Raw genomic sequence first — 24,902 nt, 5'->3', positions numbered from 1 at the left:
TACTGTAAATAAATTGTTGTTGCCGCGTTTTGCATGCATTTTGCCGGGCGGGCTTTTTGTTTTTCGCCTAATGCTGCTCGGTGGCTGAGAGTGTGTGTGCGAGAGAGTGTGCTCGAGCAGCTGCAGCTGTGTGCGTGCAACAGCGACTAACTTGTTTTTGTTGCCGTCGCATTCGACTTTTTCAATGAGTCAATCCTTGAAATGTTGACTTCCTGATACGCATATGACTATTGAACAAGTTTGCTTTGTTAGATTTTTTTGAAGGTTGCGTATTTTATTCACAAACACACTCGCGCACACTCATGCACTGCGCTGGGGCACGTTGAGACGGACGGACGGACAGACAGACATAAAAAAACACATTAATTTTCGTAGTAAGATGGGCCCCTCGCTTTTGTTTCTATTATTTTAGCTTTTGCCTAGTGCTTGACTTCTTGTTCTTCTATTTTAATATTCAATGCACTTTCTGTGGCGTAGAATGCATTTTTGGCAGCTGAACACAAAGCTAATGACTAATATAAACAGCATAATTGGTTCAATTAAGTCATTAAGGCAAGTTATAAGTAAAATAAGGTGGAAACTTTGCTTTATGTACAGAAAAGGTTATACATTTTAATATTTAAACATCTTAATTTTTGAAGAAAAACTTTTATTATATGAACATTAAATATGCAAAATAATACGTTTTTTAAAACCTGATATTTAAAAATGAATACTTTGAAAGTGGTTGTGGAATTTTCCATACCTTTATAAAAAATGTCTCTGATTTTTTGTACAAGATTTTGATCAAATAGTTCTTGAGGGCACAAATTCAAACTTCTTCGATGCATTAGAAAACTCTCAGTTACATAAAAATCTTTTGGATTTTCCCCTGCCTTTGCAGTTCTGAGAGGCCAGGGCAGAACAATGGGATCAGCGAGTGGCACAAATATGTCAGGCGACAGCTTCTGGGGGACCTGACTCAACTTTTCCTTCGCCGCCATCTCCATTATCCACTATCCATTATGCATAATGGCCGCGTCTCGTGTGTCTGCTGTTTCTTGATCGCACTTTTTATGGCAGTGGCAGAATAATTTTTCCATTTAACATTTTTTCTGCTGCCGCTGTTGTTTATGCTTATTTTGTTAATTGAATTAGAATTCATTTTGTGTTGTTGCCGCTTTGTTGGTTAAATTTGGTTTCTTCTTTGTTTGCCAGCCGTCAAGAATTCGGGTATAGGTTTTATAGTGGTGACCCAAGGTCGCTGGTTTCCCATGGTTAAACCCTATGCTTTGCGTTCTGCTGTAACAATGAGGCCAGCAGCAGCCAACATACTAAATATTATGCATACGCACCGTGCGCCAGATGCCAGATGCCAGTAAGATCGCGCCCATAACGATAATGACGATAATAATTTGGTAAATGCTTTTTGAGGGCAAATGCGGTCCAAAAAACAATGCCCAACCAATTAACAAACCTTTACGAATTAAATGTTTCAGTGGGACAACAGGGCGTATGCGCAACGTGGTGTTGGTTCTAAGATTTAGGTGTGATTCTAAGGGTTTTCGGGTGACATATAACTATGGAAAATTCCATTTGCCTTAAGTACCTTTTTTAACGAGAAAGCTATGGAAATATTTTCAATTAAATTGATTTTTCTTGTAATTAGCTACTATCATTTGTCTCGCCCCCCTTATGTTTTTATTTTTAAGTCTCCCTGACCGATTTCGTTAACTTTGTTCCCCTTTTTAGTAGGTGTAGTGCTTCTCCCAATGCAAATTAGTCACACATAATGAGGTGCATTAACCAATTGAGTGTTTTTCTTTCCACATACGTGTTCCGTTCAACGAAACCGAATTTATGGCTAAAAACTACATAAAAGGGAAGGAGACTCGATTACAACAACATTCGCTACGCCCTTGGCCAAAGGGGGCTGCTACCTGTAAGAGCAACAACAGCGCCCTACAGCTCGGCCATTAGTGCGGCATTAGCGACTGTCTACAGACTGTAGTCTACGGTCTGCCGCCTGCCGCCTGCCGCCTGCCGTCTAGACCCCCAAAGCGACGACCTTAAACTTGAATCGGAATAGCAACAAAAACTGAAAAACGGCAGCAAAGAAGAAGAAGCAGGAAAGAAGGTCACCAGAAAAGTACAGAAACAAAAAATAGCAAAAACAATAGCATTGTGGTTACAACAGAAAACGAAACAAAAAGAAGAGCACGAAACTAAGGTTAAAATTTGCCACTTGCTAAATTGTGACTAATAATAATCAAATGACTAAAGCTATCTACTAAATTGATCAAGGAAAGCGCTGGTATCCATAAGATACTTCTTTTGCATGGGTTTGAGATGCGAATTTCTTAAGTAATTTAATACAAGACAGCCACACATTTCGAAAAATATGTAAATTAGTTAAAAAGCTTTAAAATTTTAAACCATTTTTCTCACAGTGACCTTGAAACCGTTATCCAGAAATAAACTAATTAGGCACGAAGCTAACTAAGTTAATGTTTTTTCGATTTCGAGCTTGTCACCAAAGCATAGAAAAACGCAAGCTTTTTTCGCCAAATCGGAAGTGTCTCAAGTCAGTTGGCAAAAACAAAAAACAAAATACAAAACAAATACGAATCCGAACAAAAAACAAATAGCCACGAATGTGGCTAACTTTTGCGAGACTGTTTTTCAACTATCCGCAAGCTACAACAATAAAAGCTGGCAGAAACAGCGATCTTGAGCGGCACGTTAATAATATTTTGTTCAATGAAAAGCCGTGTGGTTGTTGCTGCTGCCCGTTCCTACAGTTGTTCGTTGTTGTTGCGCTCCTAAGTACGACTCGCCTATGTTCTTCACGCACACACACAGCGCAGAAAACACCAGTCGACACGCATTGGGAGCTGCATACAAATTATACAGCCAAAGCTTTTATTTTTATATTATTTTATACGTAGCCATGACAGTGTGAGAAGGTCACCACCACTCACACACACAGGCGCACAGCTACACGCGAAAACGCTCGGAAACTAAACGCACACTGGCACAACAACAATGCAAAAAGCTGAGCGCAACAACAGCCACAACGCACACACATTTACGCAGTAAATAGAAATAGACAAAGTCAAAGAAGCCGGCGCACTTCGCGCTCCTCTCCCGTTCCTCCTCGCCCCTGTTTCCCACCTTTCTGATTCTCTTCCTCGCCACCTGTCTCTGTCTGCGACTGTAGCCCTCTCTGTCTGCCTTCTCTGCATCTAACGCATTTTGCATAGCTTTACTATAGTCTATATAGCAAAAGCTCCTCCATAATTTGCAGGCGTCAAAAGCTTCGATGAGTATCTTTTCGTCTTTTTTCGAAGTGTCGATCGAATTCTATGCAGAAACGGGCGGTGCGCGGTGGGGGGCGTTCTAGGAAAGATCATACAAGATGGGATATGCACTTACTCAGATATATGTTTTTGGGATATTTTTTGGAGACTGTAAAACTGTAGAGTTAACGATTCCCAATACTTTTTTTTTGAGAGAGTTTAAGTTAGATTAAAATTATGCATAGTTATAAAACTGTAGTATACAATATTTTAATGGAAAGGAAAAGCAAAAATATTGACATATATAGTACAATTATCCGGGAGGTCTAATATAACTTGTTGTGATTACATTTCAAAAAATTTACTTTTTGTTTAACAACATTGATAAGGTTAACAAACGATATTATATTAAATATCATTTCCCAATAATATTTAAATCAGCATACTACTTTCAAAATGCAACAAATTTATGAAGCAAATGTACAACGAGCTTTGAAATCTGTGATCTCCCGCCAAAAGTAAAGTTAATGGGAACACCCTCTGCCGAGTTATCTTGGCCTCTGCCTCCGACTGTCGTCAACCGGTTTGTCAATGTCTCGCGCGTTTTTTAAACAATTCAAACCTATGCAGCGAATTTGTGTTTATTTCATATTTATTGATTGGCCACTTGCCGTGTGGTTTCTTCTTGGTTCTACTTGCAGAGGCCGCACTGCGAGCCGACATAGGCGACACTGGGAGCCGCTTCCTCGGGATCCGCTCGTCCTCGGGGCCCCGCCCAGCGCCCCGCCCCCAATGCCCCAGCGCACCTTCAAACACCATAAATGCGTGCCAAAAGCAGCAAACTGGGAACTGATGCAAATTTGGTCAAAGCCATCGAAGTCGACGCTAATGGCAATAAAACTCTATACATCTACCGCATTCGCTGTAAGATAAAATCGCCCAAGTCGGCTAACTCGGAGACAGCTCCCCCGAACTTCCCCGTTTACCTGTGACAAGTGCGGTGGCCACAAAAGCCAAGTTCAAAAATATCAATCAATATTACAAACTAAACCCAATAAAATGCGCCCGAGTGCGCCGCAAAGCAAATACAACAACATCAAGTGGCGCATCGGTCAATGTGCAACAAGTGAGTCGACGCAAGAAATCAATCAACTTTTTGACAACTTTACACTGCCTTACGGTTAATAGCAAGCATATTAACTTACAAATTAATACGTAGTTCAATATACAACAAATATACAAACAGCAAAAACAATCAAAATTATATATTTACACCAACGAACCATTACCGAATAAGTAAATACGCAACCAACATTCAGCAACGTCGAGGATCGTCGAGGGACAACGACAACTAAAAAGCGAAAGGTAAGTAGTAATAAGTTATTGGAAAGAATTTTTTAGTTAGACCATTTTAATATTTAGTCAGTTTATGGTTTGTGAAAGTTAGAGTCGTTTTTAAGCAAGTCAATTGTGCAGCTCTAAATATTTATATTATGCAGTTTAATTAGGCTCTTTTTAGTATTTATAATAAAAAATAATTTTTAGTTAAAATAATATACCTCGGTAAAATAATATCACTTTAAGTTTAACATTATCTTTTAATCGACATTTTGAATATTAAAAATCAGTGAATTTGAAATTATTTTGGTGTTTGCTTTCCCTTTCCTGTACGTGGCTAGTAAGTGAGTAAAACTGATTTTTTAAAGAAATGTGATAACAGCAATGTCAAATTTGTTATTAAATTAACTCAATTTGTTATTTTTAATATTGAAGTATTTTTATATGAATAATAATAGTTAAATGCTTAAAGCAGACAGCTTACCTTAGGATAAAATCTTATAAGAACACAGATTAACAAACATTTCAGTAATTTTCTTTATGTTTTTAAAAATAGAGTACTATTAGTAATATTCCGCAGGGATAGGTTATTCAATATTCTTCATTACTTTATTTCATTTTTTATACTAAGCAATTACCTATCCTAAGTAACTAGTACTAGTAGCTTTTTTCGAGTGGATGTCTTGACTTCCGAATGCAAATTCCAAAGCGCAGTGTCAACTGTGCCAGCTCGGCGGCCTAAGGTCACCACTCCCAGGGAACTGGAAAGCTTTCAACTTTCGCGAGCAGAACCCCATTTGTGGAGAGCTCTCGATCACACGATCACTCGATGGCTGGGCCCGGGGAGTACGAGTACTGGGTGTTGAGCGCCGATCACCTGGTACCGAATACCTCGTACCGCTCACCGGTCAATCGACGATCGCCGATCGGCGGGCGATAGGCCGCACCCAATCGGGAATTCTCATTGCCAGCCACTCGCAGGGGAAACCAGGAAGTGGTGGCGCGCTGCACAGTGTAGATTCTCGGCTAAGTACACAGGCCAGCGGCCAGCGGCCAGCCGCCTTCCCATGCAACCCGGGCTGCCCGCCGATCGCCGCGCTAATCAGAGATTTCGTATACGCACTGTGGCTCTGTGATTACTCGCAAATGGGAAATGGAGGGGAGTGGCGCGGGGCGGCGAGGCAGAGCCAGGGCAACCAATATTTTGCATAAATGTTGAGCAGCTCGGGCCAAATGTCTAATTATAATTCAGCCCGCGGGGAGCGGCGAACAGTAAACGGGCAAATGGCAAACTTGGCGCCAGCCGAAGTTGAAGTTGAAGTGGAAGCTGAAGCTGAAGCTGAGGCTGGGCCTGTGGGTTTTCCATTGGCTTTTCCTTTCGTGCTTCTCGGTCTTGCTGCTGCCTCCAAGTTTTCTTTCGCTTTTTCGCCTGAACTTGCCGTTTGGCTGGAAAGTGAAATAGTTGCGGCGGCTGGCAGCGCTGGTATTGAATAATGAAAAACGAGTTTTCCGCTGCGCATGCGCATCATAATAGCAATGGCAACTAAGCTGTGGAAAACCCGAAGAGGCCGAAAGAAAAGCGGCGATAGGGAGCGGGAAGGAGGACCGACGATGACGCGGGTGCCAGGCAGCGCAGTGCTGTAATGTCTGTGCGGCATGTGGCAGTTGTTGCAGCATGTCGTCGCTGCCGTCGTCGCCGCTTCTATTGTTTTTGTTCTGCTGACTTCTAATGCCGAGATACTGCGAGATATATTGTTCCTTTGAAGACGTTGTTGTTTAATACTTTCTTCTTTTTTATCGTGCATTAGTTACTTGGCATCTATTGCTTGTAATTTTATTTTTCAAGATCTCATGTAGCTGAATCTATTGCAGCTTTTGTTTGCCGTCGTTTCCCCTTCCTTAAATACTCAAGATATTATTGAACAGATCCTCTAACTTCTACTGGAACATCGATTTATTTTATTTAAACTGATAGAATATTACTTAATGCTCTTAGTAATAGGAGAACTAAAAAATGTAATATCCCTTTTATGTAAAATCTTAACAGATTAAATATATTGTTATTAGAGATTCTTTTTAATCTCATTATATATTAAAGAATTTGTGGGTTTAAGATCAGATTAAATTGGTTGCTAATAGAGTGCATCTAATTTATTACAATTTTTAATTTAAATTAATTTCTCAGCTCTGAATATTTAAGAACTATAAATAAGGTCAGTCCTAATGCTTAGCTTAATGTAAAAATACTAGAATGTTAGATATTTTTCTGAAGTCGGATCGCTTCTGCTTATCTGAAGTGTTTGAAACAAGGTTACGAATGTGAAGTATTCCTTTTTACTGCTTTGGGGGCAGAAGATGATGCACTTTCTTGAATCACCGATGTTATAATATACACTTTAAGCCAGCTCCGGCGCTTGGGGCCGCTGTTGTTGTTGCCGAATGCGAGTGCTTTCAAGTTTGCTGCAGTTGTGTTTTCTATGCGCATTTTTCTCTCCGTATTCCGCCTCGTTTGCTTCGTAGTTCAATGTTAACGAACTTTTTGCGCTGCGACTGCATGTTGTTGCAGTTGCTGCTGCAGTTGCTGTTGGTGTGGCAAGCGCGGCGTTGCTGTTGTTTTTGGACTTTCACTTGTAATGAATTTGGCGAGTGCAAAACTCGTTGCCGCTGCGGTTGTTGTTGCTGCCTGCAGTTCAGTAACATGTTATGTAAAAAGCATTTTTCCAGCTCTGCTTCTATTTTCGTTTTTCTCTTTCTTTCTTTTTCATTTATTTATTTTTTCGCGCAGTTTTCAGTTTTAGTTGCCACAAAATTTGTGCTGCACGTCTTTCTCCCTCGGTGGACGTGGATTTGGATGCAGCTTGCCCCGATCGCCGAGTTTTCTTTCCGCTCTGGCTTTTATGTTGTAATTCGCAATTTCTAATGTTATTGAACTTTAAACACAAACACGAAATAACAAAAAGCATGAAATACGAAAGACCGAGGCGGCCGGAGAGCGGGGCGAAAAACTTTGATTCAGAGGAAAATTAGTTATAACCGGAAGCCACAAGGCAAAAATTGAAACAATGCAACGCGGCGACTTTCTATATTTTCATCCTCTTCTTGCCTTTGCGCTGGCGAATACGTATCGTTGCCTGCGGATCGGCTATGTATAAATGTAAATATTTTAATGGATGCCCAATGATGCGGCATTGTTGGGATGCAGATGCAAATTCAGATGGCCTGGAATTTCCCCAAGAAAGTATCTGTGTGCGGTGCCAATGCAATTAAAACGCCTTGATCGCAGATAAGATGACAGTAGGATTAGTGAGGTGTAGGAAGAAAATTAGTCGAATAAAAAACAAGTTACATAGCAGATAGTTAGTATCTTATAGATACATTTATAATAAAAAGCAAAAATGGTTGAGATTTTTAAAATACAATTATACAATTACAAAAATACGCTTTATTAACTTGAATAAAATAATTTTGAAATGTAATATGTTATTATATAAGTTGGGATTAAATACATAAATACATTTTCTAGGCACATTACTACCATCACTTGCTGAATAAAGCATTTTTCTTCCTTTTCAGACTCCAAAACAAAGCCAAAACAATATTAAAATTAAAATTATCTATATACAAGACGAGGGGATTTTGAAATCTTTACAACTTGAAGTGCGTTGATAAACCCGCAACTTTTACACACCGACGAGGAACCTTTTGTCTTCACGTTCTGTGCGGTCTTGCGCCCAGAAGCAACCAAGACTAAAGCCTAGCCAACTCTACAAATTTTGAAACAACCAAACCAAAACCGTCTCATACAAAGTGCCTACAACAAAATTTCCACGCAAATCTTATGAACAATTGTGAAACGAGAAGAAGCCCAAATTTGATACCAAGTGTGATAGGTATACAATATCGAACTGGAATAGGGAGTGCTCGCGGCGCCACTGGCTGACACTTTCCTGGTTTGAGACGCGAGGAGAACCCTGGACCTGGGTGGCTTCAAGATTGAGCAGAACTTTCGCGACTGGCAGGGGTACTCAGGAAACGGCTACACGCTGGCAGTTAACAGTATTTGCAGTGCAGGCTTTGCCCTATCAGCGATGCCCTTTATCGACGATGCGCTGCTCTGGTGTCCGGATAACGATGGTCGTCTTGTTGGAGGTCTAGACTTGGGAACATGCATAGCCGTAAGTACCTCAGGGGTCCCAGAGATGCTCCCTGTATGCCACAGATAGTGTGCGATAAGTGTGGAAGCCCTCGCTCATTTTAAGTACTTCACAAAAATCAGACTCTAAAAGGATATTGAAGTAAGAAATAATACTAAAGTATCGACACAATTTTTCGTATTTTGTAAAATATCATAATCTAAAACTTTTTTACGATCTAGTTTAAATTTATTTATTTATTTAAAGAAGTATTTAAAGCTTTACTCCCCTTCAGAATGCGTGTCACTTTTACCGGTGTAAAGTCAATATTTGAATATTTACAAGCTTTAACGTTGAACATTTTGTGTGCAATTTCAAAAGAATTATTTTACAGAAAAAGTTAAAGATATAGTTTTCAACATATACAAGTTGGGTTGCATAAATAAAATATTTTCAAAATTATTCTGGTTAAAAGCAAGAGGTAGCTCTACTTAAAGCCCTCCCCTACCCCATTTTCACACTCGTCCCTCCTCTTCCAGGATGATTCTACGGTGACTGGAACGGAGAACCTGAACCCCTCGATCCAATCCGCTGGCAACCCGAGCAATCCGCAGCAGAGCGTCGGCGGCGTGGGAGGAGGAGGCCTGGGGTCCGTGGGATCGGCCGGAAGCGAACTGAACGGAGCGGCGGCCCGCAACGTGAACGTGGTGGTGGAGCCCCTCTGCTCCGGCGACTCCTCCGACGAGCTCTTCCGCAGCTTCTCCGAGAGCAACTTCGAGATCGAGAGCCTGCTGTCCGATTTGGCCACCGTCGAGGTGAAAGTCGAAAATGTACATCCGCCAAGAACAGAACAGAGAAGTTTTACAAACGCCCATAATACATGCCATTGCCATACAAACCATGCTTATTTAGATCTGTAAGACGCATTTATATGGATTTTTCATCATTGTTTTGTCTTTCCTCTCTGCTTTCCGCTCATCTCTCCCCTCTCCGCTGCCACAACTCCTGCTCCTCCCGTCGCAACCAAATGCTTCCCAGGAGGAGAACAACAACAACGTCATCACCGAGGATGACTTCGCCAGCGTGGCGGCCGCCGTGGTGGCCAACGATGACCTGCTTGCCAAAGAGAACGCCCAGCTGAGTGCCCAGGGCCTGGTGGACTCGGTGGCCGCCAGCCTGGGCGGCGACTCCGGCGACGCCGGCGGCCAGCAGGCGCTCCTGGCCTTCGGCTCATCCAGTTCGGCCGCCTCGGCGGCCATCGCCGCCGCCGCCGCCGCCCTCTGCGGCGACCTCATCAACAACAACAGCAACAACAATGGCGGAGGAGGAGGTGGAGGCGGAGGAGGCGCCGCTCCCGGCGGCGGAGTGGCTGGCGACTGCGCCACCAAGCTGGAGTACGCCCTCATGGGCGGGCAGGCGCTGGCGGAGGAGCCGCGCTTTGGCACCAGCGCCGCCGCCAACCCCCTGCTCGTCGAGAAGCTCATGTCCAAGTGCCTGAACATCGAGAAGCGACTGGATAAGCTGAGCGGTGAGTCCCCCGTTTTATTTCCTTATTTGAATGATATCGGATAAAAAGTGGATTGGGATAAAATTGAAAATTGTTAGCGAACTTTTCATGTTTTCATACAATTCTAAAGCAGCAGAGTTTGAATCAAACAAATCGACAGCTACTAATTTTGAGGGTATAATGAACTGAAAATTTCCATTTTATTTTTGAATCGAATTTGGAGGCAGCTCAAGCGTTGTCACCTTTTCCGAATACTTGCAACGATGCCATGACCAAGCGTCTACTTGAATTTTACATGCATTTTATACTTCTTCGGTACTCACATAAGTGGCGCCATCTACAGCCAGTCGATGTACAGAGTAACGTATTCTACATGTTTCTTACATCAATCTCACATGTATTTGACACTGGCTAGAGTGGCATCTCTGTTAAAACAGTTTTGGAAGTATTGATAAGAGCTTAAAGTTTTGAAATCATTCACAGTTTATGGTATTGCGTCTCGGCTAAAGAGCTTCTGAAAATGAATTTTTGTTTAATTTTTAAGAAATGGGAATTAAACAGGATATTTATTTAAGTTCCTTAACGAAAGTTAAAACTTGTTTCTTGGATTTCTAAAAAAACCAAAAAACTTTTGTTTTTAGCTGGGCAAACTTCTATTGCAAGTATAAACAACTTTTAAGATGTACACAAAGAATACAAAGGAATTGACGAGCAGGAAATTTATCCTTGAAAATTGTGATCATGAAAATATGTATTTTAACTAATTGAATTTCCCATCTGGCCGAGGAATAATTTTTATTGGAACCCCTCCCTCCGGAGGCCAAACTGTCGGCGAAACAACTGGCAGAAATAAATAAAAAGGCCAGTAACTTGTTTATTAAATCCCGACAGGATGTCCTCCCCGCCAGGCGCCGCCCAACGCCCCCTCAGGCCAGTCAACCACCTAACGACCGAGCCACCGAGCCACTCAACCACTCAGTCTCAGACCGAAATACAAATGTCGACGCTCGGTTGTTGCCTCGTCGTCGTCGACGTCGACTGCCTAAAAAGTATACATATCTAGGGACGACGGGCCGCCCGCTGGGAGGTAGGGATTTTCCAGGGGGGCTCGGGGTTGGGGCTTTCTAGGAGGCAGACAAATAACCGTCTATTGACACGAAAGGCAGACGGAGCCCCGGTTTTGGGAAGCGTCTGAATGCCACGCACACAGACATACCCAGCGAAAACCACCCACAGGCCTTGGGCGCCTCCGCCCTTTTCTGCGGGCACCTACTTCCTTTTCTTGGCAAAAGGAAAGCCGAGAAAAGGCAGCAAAAGAAAGAAAACCCAGACAGGGCCCAGCGAGGAGTCGGGAGCCCCGCCCCGCCCCGCCCCCAGCCCTCGCTGCTCGTTTTTGTTTTCAAAAGTTTCCGAATGGGGCGAAGCCAAGTCAGACAGTCGGGTCAATAAATTTTGCGTGTGGAAATTGTGCGCTCAAGGTCAAAAGGATATTTGCCTCGCTCCGTCTGTGTGTGCGGCTGTGGTTGTGCGTCTGTGTGGGTGGTGCCTGGGTCGCTTGTAGGAAATGTTAGCAGTATATACGCGCATATACACGCATTTAGGCTGCCGTCTGCCCGGCCTGCGCCTGTGTTGGTGCTGCGGGACGCAGACAAAATGGCCGCCCGCACTCCTTCACCGCTCGTCGGCCATTTTGCCGTGCGTGTGCGTGCGGGGTGGGTGTGTGCGTGCGGCAGACAAAGAGCCGACTGGGCGGGTGTGGGTGCGGAGCTGTGCGTCCTGTGTTCTGGGTTTTTGGGTTCGAATCGGGCTTTCCGGCAACCTTGAACTTGAATAATTTGGCTGAAGTTCAGGCCGTAAACGAGGCGCTATCATTTGGGGCCTGCGCCCTGCGGCCACCCACTTATTCTGGGCACAGCGAGAAAAACCTGTGTCGGCGGGGCCACAAGGATGTGTATTAAATAAAATCAAGCAATGCTTTACTCTTGAGAATTTATGGTATACTGCACTATAATTCCCATCCCCAAACATCTCATAACTTATCTAGTAGCTAGCGTTTCATATAAAATACAAATTTACTATACTACTAGGGAGAAAACTTAAAAATAATTGAAATCATAAGAGATTCCTGTGGAATTTACTCATTTAAATGGCTATAAAATTTTCAAATAATCAACTTGGTGTGCAGGAAATAGTTTTTACATAGGAAACAAATTTAAGGTGCCTTCTTTACATTTTAAAAACACTTTTATGGGTAAAAAATTATTTTTTAAAGTCTTTATAAAGCCTTTGAAATTTTTATTATATATGTAAATCCGAAGGATTCCAGTTCATTAACTTTTGTTGCATACTTTTAAGGCTAATATGCGTAAACAAAATCTTAAGATACTTCACTCAAATTTTATATTTTTTAATTAGTATACATTCTAAACAATTATCCTCACCAGTTCTTAACTTAAAGAAACATCGCTTTTGTTAGTGCCTTGTCACTTTGCCAAGTAATAGATATGAAATATGAGCGTTGAAAGCCATTTATTTTGGCACAGTGTCATGAACATTTATTTTGAGGAACTGGAGGACGAGAAGGTCCTGTCGCTGCCCTTTTTGTGGGTGCCACGGCTGGGTTCAAGCGCCGCACGGCCCAAGCATTGAACTCTCGATTTCAAGGATACGCCAGCGATTCGCCTCCGCCTCGGATTCCGACTCTGATTCAGATTCAGATGCTGACTCGGATTGGAACTCGGATCCGCAAGCCAGGCGGTGGCGGTGGCGGTGGCAGTGGCAGGCATTGAAATGCGCTCGAGCCGTTGACATTGCGAGCGGTCGTCAACGCTACCGACGCGACGTACACGACTAAGATTGTTCACTTTGCAGCGAGTTCAGCGTCGGCCCAAGGTTCTTTTGCGGCGGCCACAGGCAGCCCCTTGCCACCGACACCCCTTCCAAATCCCCTGCAGCCATCTCTTGGGCCGCTCTTCGAGTCAGACTCGGCGACTCGCTATTAATGTCAAGGGGTTCCACACGACCAAGCCGCCGTTTTTGTTCTTTCTACTACATATATTTTTGAAAAGTGCGTTAGTTTCTGCGTTAGTCCGCTCACTCGAGGCGAGGGCCGGGTGCTATGGGAAAATCGCTGGCTGGGATCTATTCAATTGACAGCATGATTGGTAGCCAGCGACTCTGGGTACATTTGATTGGTGATAATTTCAGCTATTCATTTGCAAGTGCGCGGCTTGCATGTCTATTTGTGCCTCGATTGTTAGCCACAATTAGAGAATAATTGTAAGTTTTGATGTCAGGATCAAAATAAACCATTATCGCCGGTGGTTTATTTTAAAAATAGTTTTGCTATCGATATGGCAAAACTATATTTACTATAAATATACCTATTTTATCATCCTTTTTCGATTTATTTTAGGATTGTTTATTTTGGTTTCTTTCTTTAGGGATTTGTAATTGTGGGGTGTCAAAAAGTAGGCAGTGCTTTTATTATGCACGCTTCTTCCTGAAGAAAATAATTGTAGTTCTGGGCTTAAAATAAATTGTTGCATACTTTCGGGCACTCAAATTATTTTTAAAAGGGATTTCAAAACTCTATTGTCTTGTGTGAACCCCCCTGTATATTAATAGTTTTATCCAAAAGGATTTTCTACGCAGATTAAGGATTAATATCCTGCATTACAAGTCCCTGGTTTCTAATTAAATTTGGACCTGCATTAAAATGCTATGTTGCATACAACACACATTTTCATGTCTTTCGCTCTGCAATTTCCCAGCCCGAAGAAATTACACGTTTCACTTTCCGTGGCAGTTGCAGTGGCGTTTCCAGCTCGGGCTTCGGTTTCACTTTCGGTTAAAGTCGCCCGTCGCCAGCCCTGGCAGCACTTAGCCAGATTATTTATTTGATTACTCCGGCTGACATTTTCTATTCTACGAATGCGAGTATGTATCGTTTTAGCCACTGCTCATGGCTACAGCTCGGTGCACGCATTTCTTGGCTGCCTTTCGGCTTCAGATTTGGATTGCCAATTTGAATTTCAAATCATGCTGCTGTAGTTGCCGTTTTCTTCTATTTTTTCATTTTTCGCCTCTCAAATGTGCGTTGTTATAACCAAATCAGGATTTCTGCGTGCCCCGGCCAGCAAAGCTGGCAAAGCGTCTAACAACAATTACAACGACAGCGGCAGCGGCAGCGACAACGACAGCAACAACTACAGCGGCAACGACGAACAATTGCAGCGGCAACACAACCCGGGCAACAACAACTAACGATGTCAGGGGCGTTCATTTGTCCATTGCCAGCCAGCAAACGAACTGAACCGAACCGAACCGGGCCGAGCACGTCACTGTCACCAGCAGCAGCCCCTGCCCCCACTTGCCACTGCCCACCCCCAAGCCCCTGAGTCCCCCGGAATGCCCCCCAAAAACACCCCGAAACAACCCCTCGCCGCCTTTAAAAATCTGAGTGCCAAACGTTGCCACTGCAAAATGCACTTTGCAATTTTGTTGATTGCTTTGGCATTTGTTGTTACTGTTGCTTTTGTGTTTTCACATTTAATGCGCCTGCAGAGGGTACTCTGGTTTGGAGGCAAAGTTGGCGGGACTAGAAAGGATATGGTAGGGAGACACGATTGCTTCATATATCCATGTATCTCAGGATAGTTATTTCTAACTAGATTAAAATTTGGGTCATTTTTAAAAATTTATGTTTGTTTAAATTTGAATTTTTTGATCATCGTTTGATTTATACCCCTCTAATAGAGACCAAATTCTACTTACCAATCTTGTTATAAAATAATTGGGATCAGTTTAAAGATTTTTGTATCTCAAAAAACTGCATTTAGTTGACAGTATTTTTAGATACTTTTGATCGGAAATAGATGTCGTTTTAAAGATTTTCCTAATAGGTTTAAAAACGATATTAGGTCGTTTGCATTATTAGATCGTTTTCATCAGAAATTTGTTGAGATGCATAGATTTAAAAATACTTATAGACCTCTTTAGTTTTTAAGAGCATTATATTTAAATATATATATCTAACACAAAAGGTTAGACAAGGACTTGAAGCAAATTGAAGACACTGCTTAATAATTTCCGCTTCAATTTCAAGGGTGTCTGAGCTTCGACTTGGCCAGCTCAACTTCCTTTCTTGTTGCTGCTGTGTTTTCTCGATTGCTGTTTTTATTTTTGTATATTTGTTTTGCGACTTATCTAAATTCGCTGGCCTGTTGTTGCTGCTGCTGTACGCATTGCAGGTTGACCGCCGAGTTCAAGTTTTAACGGATATCGTTTAGTTGCTGCTGCTGCTGCTAATGTCGTTGTTGCTGTTGCTGCCGCGTTCTCGTTTTTTGGCAGGAGCCTCGCCTTAGCCTCGTTATATAAGCAGCATTATGGCTCCGCGCTCTTTTGTGCTGCCAATGAAGTCATTGCGAGCGCCATTTTGTCAAGCTGCAGATTGATTAATGGTCCAGTGGCACTTTTTCAGCTCGCGGATGGAAACGCCTAATTAGTTTTTGGGATGGGCTGAGATACTTCGCGATAATTCCGCTGGGAATGGGGCTGGAAAAGTGAAGGAGCCCGAACTTTGGCCTTGGTAGTAATTATTTTATACATTTATATTATTACTCTTAGTATCCATACTTACTTAAGTAACAAGGAGTTTATTGTTATAGCATGTCAGTATTGTGCAGAAATAATTGGGTGTAGGGTTTCCAGTTTGGTAACCTTTTCCCCTACCCGGTTCATTATTCAATAGAGTCTCCCCTCGTCTGGTTTCCTCCGTGCAACCCAAGCAATCCCTAGTCACAGGACTTCCTCCGCCCTTGCCTTGCAGCCAGCGCTCTCATTACATATTAATCAGATTCAATGTGTATCGAGCACACACAGACCCACTAGCATCCCATTGTCGCCCCTCGGCTGTCCTAATTGCACTGTAACCCATTAACACAGCGGCATCATGCAACCAGTTGGGCAGCGCATTGTCTGTTTTTGTGTCTCTGGGACCCATAGAAAGGGGCCGGCAGCGCAAGCTGTTTTGCACAAGTTTTCACCTTCACCTCATCAGCAACAAAACCAAAACCAAAACAATAACAACAGCAAGAGCAACACAGCCACCGCATCGGAAAAGCGCGAGTGGAGAGAGGAACACAATAAAGCCATAGGATACAGATGGGGGAATCGAGATATCTGCTCGTACATATGTTTGCATTTTCTCTGCGTTTTATGTTCAACGGGCAGTGGCAGAGAAAATATGCAAAATTCAGATTGTTCCTGCTTCAATTTACCAGTTTAAGGTTTTTCATATACTGTAGCAAGATACTATAAAAACTAAAAACTTGATTTTAAAGATATAACAAATAAAGGAAAATGTAAGGTGTTAAAGCAAATGTTTGATTAACCTCGGCTATAAGTGTTTAATATTCCTAGTACCCAAATAAAATATCTCCTACTACCTATTCTATCACATGTTCTAATATTTCCTTACATTTTTGGTACGAAATACTTTCTAAAACTTCTATTAGCAAACCTACATCTTAAAGTAAATATGTAACTGAAAGTGCGAAATATGGTGGTAATAAATATGTTTAAAAAGGTATTGTTCTATCTTAGTAAAAGTGTGACAAGGTTATTTCCCAACCAAAAATGTACATTTAACATATTATTTGTTTTAAATTTATTGTTTTGGTAGTGGCTATCCGGTTTTAGGATTCTTAATCCCGAACTAAACTGGGCTTATGCTCCAGTTTTATCAAATAAGATTGAACAAAAGGAAAACCATATCCACTTTGAGCTACAGAACGGTCGCGGGTTTCTTTTATCTGAAGTTAATTTATTAGTATTAGTATTTAGCTTAGTATTTTGGTAGTGGCTCATCGCCCCTACTTGGGGCCCTTTGGGACCGACCCTGAACTAAACCGGGCTTCGGTTCCAGTTTGCGCTGGGCTTTGATTGCATTAGAGCGTGTGCCGCCCGTCGCATCTCGTTAGAGGCAGAAATGAAAACAAAAGCAAGGCGGCAGAAGCAGCAGAGGCAGCAACAGCAACATCAGCAACAGCAACTGATGATGATACAACCTTACAAAATTCTCAGTCGCAGTCTGCGGTGCGATCCCCCAGCCGCACCACCCCCCAAGAGCCACCCGCCGCCCGCTCTGCCCATCGCAACGACTTTGAATGCTTAGCCGCTGAACTTGTCTTGCACACAGCACGACCACAGATGCAATCCGCGAGATAGAGAGCGAGCCAGCGAGCGAGCGGCGAGAGATAGACACCGAGATAGAGATAGAGAGCGGGCACAGGGCAGCAAAAGTAAAAACACGGAGAGGCCGGGGAGAGAGCGCGACAAACACATTGATAGCTTTATTTTTGCCGTAGCGTGTGTGGTATGCAGCCTTGAATTAGTTCGCTGCACCCGCCGACATACACACAAACAAACAGGCAAACACACACACGGCGCATATAAATACACGCGAAACTCGCAAGCACACTCACACAAGCACACACTCGTATACGAATGCCATATAAGAGTTTCGCGGTGTGCGAGAGCTCTGTTTTGCTCTGCTCCCCTTTTGCAATGCTCGTTGATCCCCTCACCACCCCAACGACCCCTGCCCCCGCCCCTGCGCGCCTGAACCCACCCAGCACATCCCATCCCACCCAACCGAAATGTGGAAGGAAAGAATCTACTGCGGCGCTATAATATATACCAAGAGACACACATACGAACGTCGGGCATCCGAGTTGTCGCTTCTTGTTTGCATATCCCATTTTCCGTCTTTGGCAAACAGAGTGTTTGCTGCACAGCTAAAAATTTGATGATCGACTGGGGGACTTGTTCGGTGGCAGAGATAGTCTTTGCGGAACCACCCTTTACTTTCTTCCTTTCTATGCCTATTTTTAATGATCCTATACTATTAGATGTATCTTACATAATATATCTGTGAAGTATAGAACGACCAGTGTATCTTTTATCTGAACTTATTGCAGTTTTTGTATTGATCAATCAAGATACTGCCTTTCTCTTCTACTGCAATCATTTGATCATTGTAGATACCCAGATTGATTTACCCCAGATAATCACTATTAATGGCTTAAAACATAACAATTTATGATTATTACTGAAGATTTGCAGATAGGTTTATAAAAATTTATTAAATTAAAGCATAATATATAATGTAACACAATCTTGATAGTTTTATAAGTTCTTTAAGTTTTTATACAATCAACTTTGAGTTATAGATAAGAACACATAAATTCATTTATAGGCAACGGAAGAGAATACTTATTAAAAAGTATCTTGAGTGAAAGTCCTATTTTTCAGCTGACTATTCTCATAAAATCCGGAGTTATTAAAATTAGTAGCCTAAAAAAATACAATCCTGAGTATTCCAAAAGCTTTTATTGTCAAATGGTCAAACTATTGTCAAATATTCAAAATATATTAGATTTAAATAGGACCCACATTCTTCGATGTCTTGTCATGGCCTGTGTTATTTTGAGGAATGCAATTTTAAGATGTTCTCCCACACAGGCCCCACTTCCACCTTTCCCCTTCTCCAATTGATCGACGTGTTGCCCCTAATTATTTCCTCCTGTCTGTCCCACGCCCCCACCTTTTGGACACGATCCGTCATCTGCAGCGTCTAGCCTTCTGATCGTGCCGACACACATCTGAATCGAAGCGCTATACCATGTATCTTTTTGTGGCAACGGATATGCACGTCTCTGGGCACTCTCCTTTTCGCTTGTGTGATTGGGAATTAGCGAGTGCCGGGAAATGGGGGAAAATAAGCGGAAAACCGTCTCGCATCGTATGTGTGTCATAAATGCAGAGACTAATTGGCTGTGCTGTGGCGAATTGGAGCCACTTTTGAGCAGGAAAAACTAAAAATACGCTGTAAGCTGGAAAAGGTCGGGAAGTAATCCTGCCAGTGCAAAAGGGTAACCATGGAGAGTAAATATATTGCTACTACTAGCCATTCGCTATGCGGCAACATTGTCTATGGGTAAATATAGTGGCTTTTTGCGACTCTTGCAGTTCGGTATTCAGATCGACACCCAGACACATCGACACATGGGGCTTGTCCTTCAAAGCGAATAAACAGATTCGCGAAAAACGAAAGCGAAACTGCGTGCGTAAGAGGTGCACAAGAACAACATCGCCATCAGAGCCAACTGCAACTGAAAAAGCAATGCCAACGGCCACTGCAAGTGCAGAAAATATTAGGCGGATGTCTGGCTACATTGTGTGCATCTATAATCCGGCCAGGTATAAGTGCATGCCTCCACACATTAATATTTATAGGTTGCAGGAACCGAGAACGAGACTAGTCCAGGTCGGTGAGTAATCACGGATGTGGCTTCGTGGAACCCCCGCATGAACGGGAGTGCATCTAGTATAGCCGATATAATGGGGAAGTCAAGTGCCGGCCCTAAATCCCAAGTGCTGTCACTCGGTTACCTGTTGTCGCTGCTGCCTCTGGAAACCCGGAGCTGGAAACGTCAGCAGCATGGCCCGCTCCCCGGCTGTACGCGATATATACATTTATATACGTACCCAGCTGTGTGCATATTTTAGAATGTAATTGTGCATCTGGCCTAGACCTAGAAAAGGAAATTTTGTTGCTATTATTATGGCTCGTACTCGTGCATTCGCGTTTCGTTCGCTGCAGTTCGCAACTCGCAACTAGCTCGTTCGCTGGCCACGCCGTCTCTTTCGCTCCGTGTGCCATTTGTGTAGCACTCATTATTTGTTCTCCTTCCTCGCAAATTAAAAATATGCCTAAGCAAATAAAATGCATTCAATGTGTTTATTCGTATATATAGTTGTCTATGTGCTGGCACTGGTGTACGAGTCTCTTGGCATGCTTTTTGTGTCTCTGGGTAATTGTGCGTTAGTTCGCACTGTACAGGGTGTTTTGAGCTGGCGATGGCTGGAAGTATTTTAGAGATTTACATCTTAGCTTTCTCAGTGGGTTATAAATATCACTTTTAGAACTCCATTAAGTATGCTACGTAAAACTTATTTCGAAAGTCCCTATAATATTTTAATATTCCTTATTTTGGGTTTTAAAATCGTTTATTAACACTCCCTTAAGTATGCTACGAAAAATGTTAGTTCGAAAGTTGAATCAAAAAGACGAAAGCCAGACCTATTTTTTACAGCATGCTTTTATGCAGCTTTATGAAAGATTTCAAATCCCCTGGGATTTCTATGGCACCACCAATCAATTCGAATATCTAAAACGTTTTAAGCCCCACACAGTTTATTAAGATCCCTGGCATTTCCGTACAAAGACGTTTTAATGAAATACCCATAACCGCATTTCCGATAAAGCACAGTGCTCTCAGCACCCCTTATCGCTACCAATCACCGACTAGCAGAGACATTGGCTTTCAAATACACGCCAAGAAACAACAACAAGCGCGCAAAAACAACTGAAATTGGCTTCAACTGCAGTTGCAACGCAATGAGAATTTCAAATAAAACAAAACTGTGCGAAAACAAAGCCAGCCAAAAGAAGAAAAACGATCGGAAAACAAGCCCGAACAGCAACAACAAACAATTTAAATTGAAAAAATGTTTTTTTGCGCCTGTTTGCGCTACCGTCAGACAAATGGCCATAAACGCCGCCTAACAGAGTCACGCCCCCGCCCCCTTTTGCCGCCGATCGATCTCCGCGCCTCAGCCCGTTGCAACATTGCGGTGGCAGTGTTCGATACGCGCAACATTCTATCAAATAAAATGCGAAATTACAAACAAAAAGTGCACTGGGAAAACGATCATAATAATGGAGATTATGATTGTTAAAAGAATACCTCATTAATTTTTTGGTTGATGGCAAGCTAAATATTTTTTGAGGGGTAATTAGATCCAACTAACAATTGTTTGTAAAAGAGAAAAGATATTCGACTGCTATACAAAATCTTAAGAGTTTTGGAACCTTTTATCTAGCAGTCTGAAAGTATGCTATGAAAACTAGAAGGCTTCTTTATGGCATTTAACGATGGTTGAAATTGGTAAAGAGATCATATTATACTTTCAAAAATATCTTATAAATATCTTTACTGATTATTCAGCTTTGAACATACAAAATATTATTTCGGATTAGTTTGTAATTCTTAGACATATTTTAATGATGTTATTGACAATAATTTGAACATATAAATTAAAATCTATTTTATATTTTAAGATTCTAGTTAATAATTTGTATCTCATCTTTTTTAAACTTTTGTGGTCCCAAATGAATCTTTATAAAAGTATCTAATTCTATCCGAAATAGGTTAGATAGTTTCTCTGCGTGTGCCTGGGATCCGAGAGAATGGCCCCGGCAGGGGGTGATGGCAGGAGAACGGGGCGGCAGGAGGGGCCGGGGCCAGGAGAACCCAGTGAACTGCCCGTGGGGTAATGGCGAAGCTAACGACAATTCATTGCGATTCTCGAGTGGCAGCGGCGAGTGCCGAACTCGTCGTCGGCGACGATGTTGCCGTTGCTGCTGTAGCTGCAATTGCTGCTGCTGTAGTTGTAGTTGCAGTGGCGAGCGGAAGGGGCCGTCGGGGGCCGTCGGGGGCCGAGGGGGCACGCATGTTGTCCATGTCCCCATTCGAGTCAAGTGACGTGTTATCTGTCGCCTTCTCTCAGAACTTTGACTTCTATCAGTTGAATGTCGTTGCAGTCGTCGACGCCGCCGCTGTGCAGTTCGCCATAGCAATTGCTGTTGCAATTGCAAAATTTGACGCTGCTGCTGCGCTGCTGCGCTGCTTTTGTTTCTGTTTCTGTTCGCCTTTTTCAAACGCTGCCACCGCTGGCATGATCGACGATGCCAATCGATCTCACTCGGGCTACCGTGTTGGCAGCAGACAATGTCTGCCCCCGCCCCTGCCCCGCCGCCCTGCCACTCCCACTCCGCCGCGTTTCAATGTCAGTGTGTCTATTATGCGCCATTATGATTGGTATTATTAGCAGCATGCCATGGAAAATGAAAACTGCAGGCTGAACACAGCCGACTGGCAGCGGCAGCACTTTCCCTCTCGTTGCTTTCCATTTGCAGCAGCAACAACTTCATCATCATCGCCATCAGCATCTGGAAACTGCAACGGCCACTTGCAACCGACTGCTATGCAGTAATTATTGCACGATCAACTCGCCGGCCATCCATGTCGGCGAAAACTTTCCTTTGCAACATATTAATAAGACCCGCTTAGCGCAGGCCGGGTGTGGCCAACAAAGTGGTGGCACATACAGAAATTTCCTACGCCTATGGAAAATGTTTTAATTAGCAAAAGTAAGAGGTGGAATAACCGGAGTGCAGATTTATTTTCCTTGACCATTGCATTTTGGGAGTTTCATTCACCCTCCATGTTGTGAAAATCTCTAGAGATTGGGAGTCCTCTAAATATGTAGGAACAACTTATAGACCTTTTTTTATAGAAATTGCTTTATAGTTTCAAGGGCACCCAATTTCATTGTGTCATAACCTACCCCAATTCTATAATGCCTTCTATAATGCCTTTAAATAAAAACAGTTTTATAATTTCTAAGGCCCTATCTTATACATTTTTTGTGACATACTATATAACTTTGTTGCGTTAAAAGTGCCTTAAAATTTCTAAGGCATTCTTCCTTACATTATTATAACCTACCTCAATAATCGATTGCTGATAGACTACTTTATATATTCTAAAAACATTTGTTACGTATTTTCATTGTATTATTTAACCTGGACTGTGCCTTTTTTGAGAGTTATTTGATATAGATTTTTTAGACATGACCTAACTCAATTTTCACTTCATAGTTCAATTAGCTTAAGCCATAGCCAATGCCTTTTCTAGGTGTAATTGAATATCAAAGAATAATTGTTATCAAATAAATGAAAAGGATATGCATAAATATATATGAAAAACTTTTCTCGAATGCGGCATAAAAATGGGATATCAAATAGTATATATTAAACCAAATTACTAGGAATTTATTTAATAATTGATCTAGGTGCTAGGTGCTAAATCTTGTTCAGAATCTTTTAATCTAAGCAATTCTTGGAACATTGTTGCAGTTAGCCCCACCGATAAGATACATTCCCTGCGACCCTCGTGCGATCTTAGTTACTAGCAGCTACTAGCGAGTCGTCTGGCGGATGGGCATTGCAGCGGGCTGCGCTGGCGCCGCAGTAGCCGCAGGCAGCGCTGCTTCCGTCGGCGCTGTCGCCCCTACCACCCCACCCCTCCCCGGCGCGTACCGCGTACCGCCTTACCTCTAACGCCGCTGCCCCAATGGCTGCGGTTGACGGCCGTACAGTTAGACGGACGTTTGCTTCGCTTGCACTTACAGCTCACAGATACACACACTCAGGCCGCGCACACACACACCCAGGCGAAGTGCATTATAATGGCATTGAAAATCGTTTTCAATAAAACACGTAAACAAACAACAAAACCGAAAAGCCAAATGAAAATGAAAACGCACGAAACACACAAATGCAAATGCAAATGCAACAGCAACAACGCGAGTGTGAGGCGAGGCAGAAGAAGCTTTGAGTTTGCACTTTTAGTTAATAGTTTTTATAAACAAGCTCGTTTTCTTCCATCCATTTGAATTCATTTTTTCGTTTTTTCGATGGTAATCACGCCTGATAATGTGTGAGAATTTCGCCTGGAACCTATGTTGCACTTGTTCGGCTGTTTCAGTCTTTTTGCTGCAAATCCCGCTTGGTTGGCTGCTTTCGACTATAAGTATGTTGTTTTGTGTTTCTTTTTGGGAATTTTCCAGTCGAAATGCTCTTTTGAATTTACATTTGTATCTTGCGGACTCACAATAGCTTGAACTTGAAAACGGCCGTTGTAGTTGTTGTTGCCGTTTGTTATTGTGCAGTTTAATCAACTTTTGTCTGTTTGGCGACTGACACTGGGCGAGGCGGCGACTGCGGAGCGACGCGGACGGGGACGGGGACGGGGACGGGAGACTTCGAGAAATGTTTCCATTGAATTTCAATATTCATTAGAAGCCGACGATCTAGGGGGCGGTCTGGGAAGGATATGCGCGCAACGAGCCGGGGTGATGGGGGGTCAACTATTGGACTTGCGCAAATGCGACAATGTCATGAGCAAGCTACGGTATAATCAAGGCCCCATTATGCTAGGTCTAGAACACTGGGGATCTACATAAACGAAAGTGCGAAAATGCAATAAATTATTTTTGTGACGTTTTTTCCATTCCTAATCATTCTTCCGAAATTCCTTTTTACTTCCCTCACACACAATATAATACAAACATTTAATCAACTTTTACGTAGATCACTTTCTTTGCGTATACATATTGGGAATAGATAGGCCACACATTTTAACACATTTGTAATTCAAAAACATTTATTTCAATTTTTTATAAGTAATCTGCATTGAGATTACATTCTTTTAGTGCACGTTTTAGGATTAATCAAATAATATGGTGTGATGTATTCATATACCACTCCAAAATGATAAAAACAATTATTAAAAATAGGTAACAAAATTTGAAATTATACTCTTTTAGTCTGAGATATTCCAAGTACGTTTTTCCCAAGAGCCCTCATGTGACCCACTATTCTAGCAAGTTCGATACGAAACCCTCTGGGGAAACCCTTGCTGGCCAGCTCGAACTGCATTGATATTTCAGATC

At 42.4% G+C, this 24,902-nt stretch overlaps 1 protein-coding gene across 1 annotated transcript in view; it reads left to right on the top strand.

Moving 5' to 3' along the window:
- The first annotated feature begins 4,271 nt into the window (after positions 1-4,271).
- The window catches only part of LOC108028452 (ecdysone-induced protein 74EF), a 46,095-nt gene continuing 25,464 nt past the window's right edge, over positions 4,272-24,902 (top strand). The window contains exons 1-4 of the mRNA XM_017100296.3: positions 4,272-4,643; positions 8,190-8,791; positions 9,289-9,579; positions 9,788-10,277. Of these exons, the coding sequence (XP_016955785.1) occupies positions 8,705-8,791; positions 9,289-9,579; positions 9,788-10,277 (868 nt within the window). The 5' untranslated portion in view covers positions 4,272-4,643; positions 8,190-8,704. The remainder of the gene's footprint in view (positions 4,644-8,189; positions 8,792-9,288; positions 9,580-9,787; positions 10,278-24,902) is intronic.

The sequence above is a fragment of the Drosophila biarmipes genome, chromosome 3L (assembly GCF_025231255.1).
Source record: "Drosophila biarmipes strain raj3 chromosome 3L, RU_DBia_V1.1, whole genome shotgun sequence".
Classification (NCBI taxonomy): domain Eukaryota; kingdom Metazoa; phylum Arthropoda; class Insecta; order Diptera; family Drosophilidae; genus Drosophila; species Drosophila biarmipes.
This window is presented reverse-complemented; position numbering and strand designations above follow the sequence as displayed.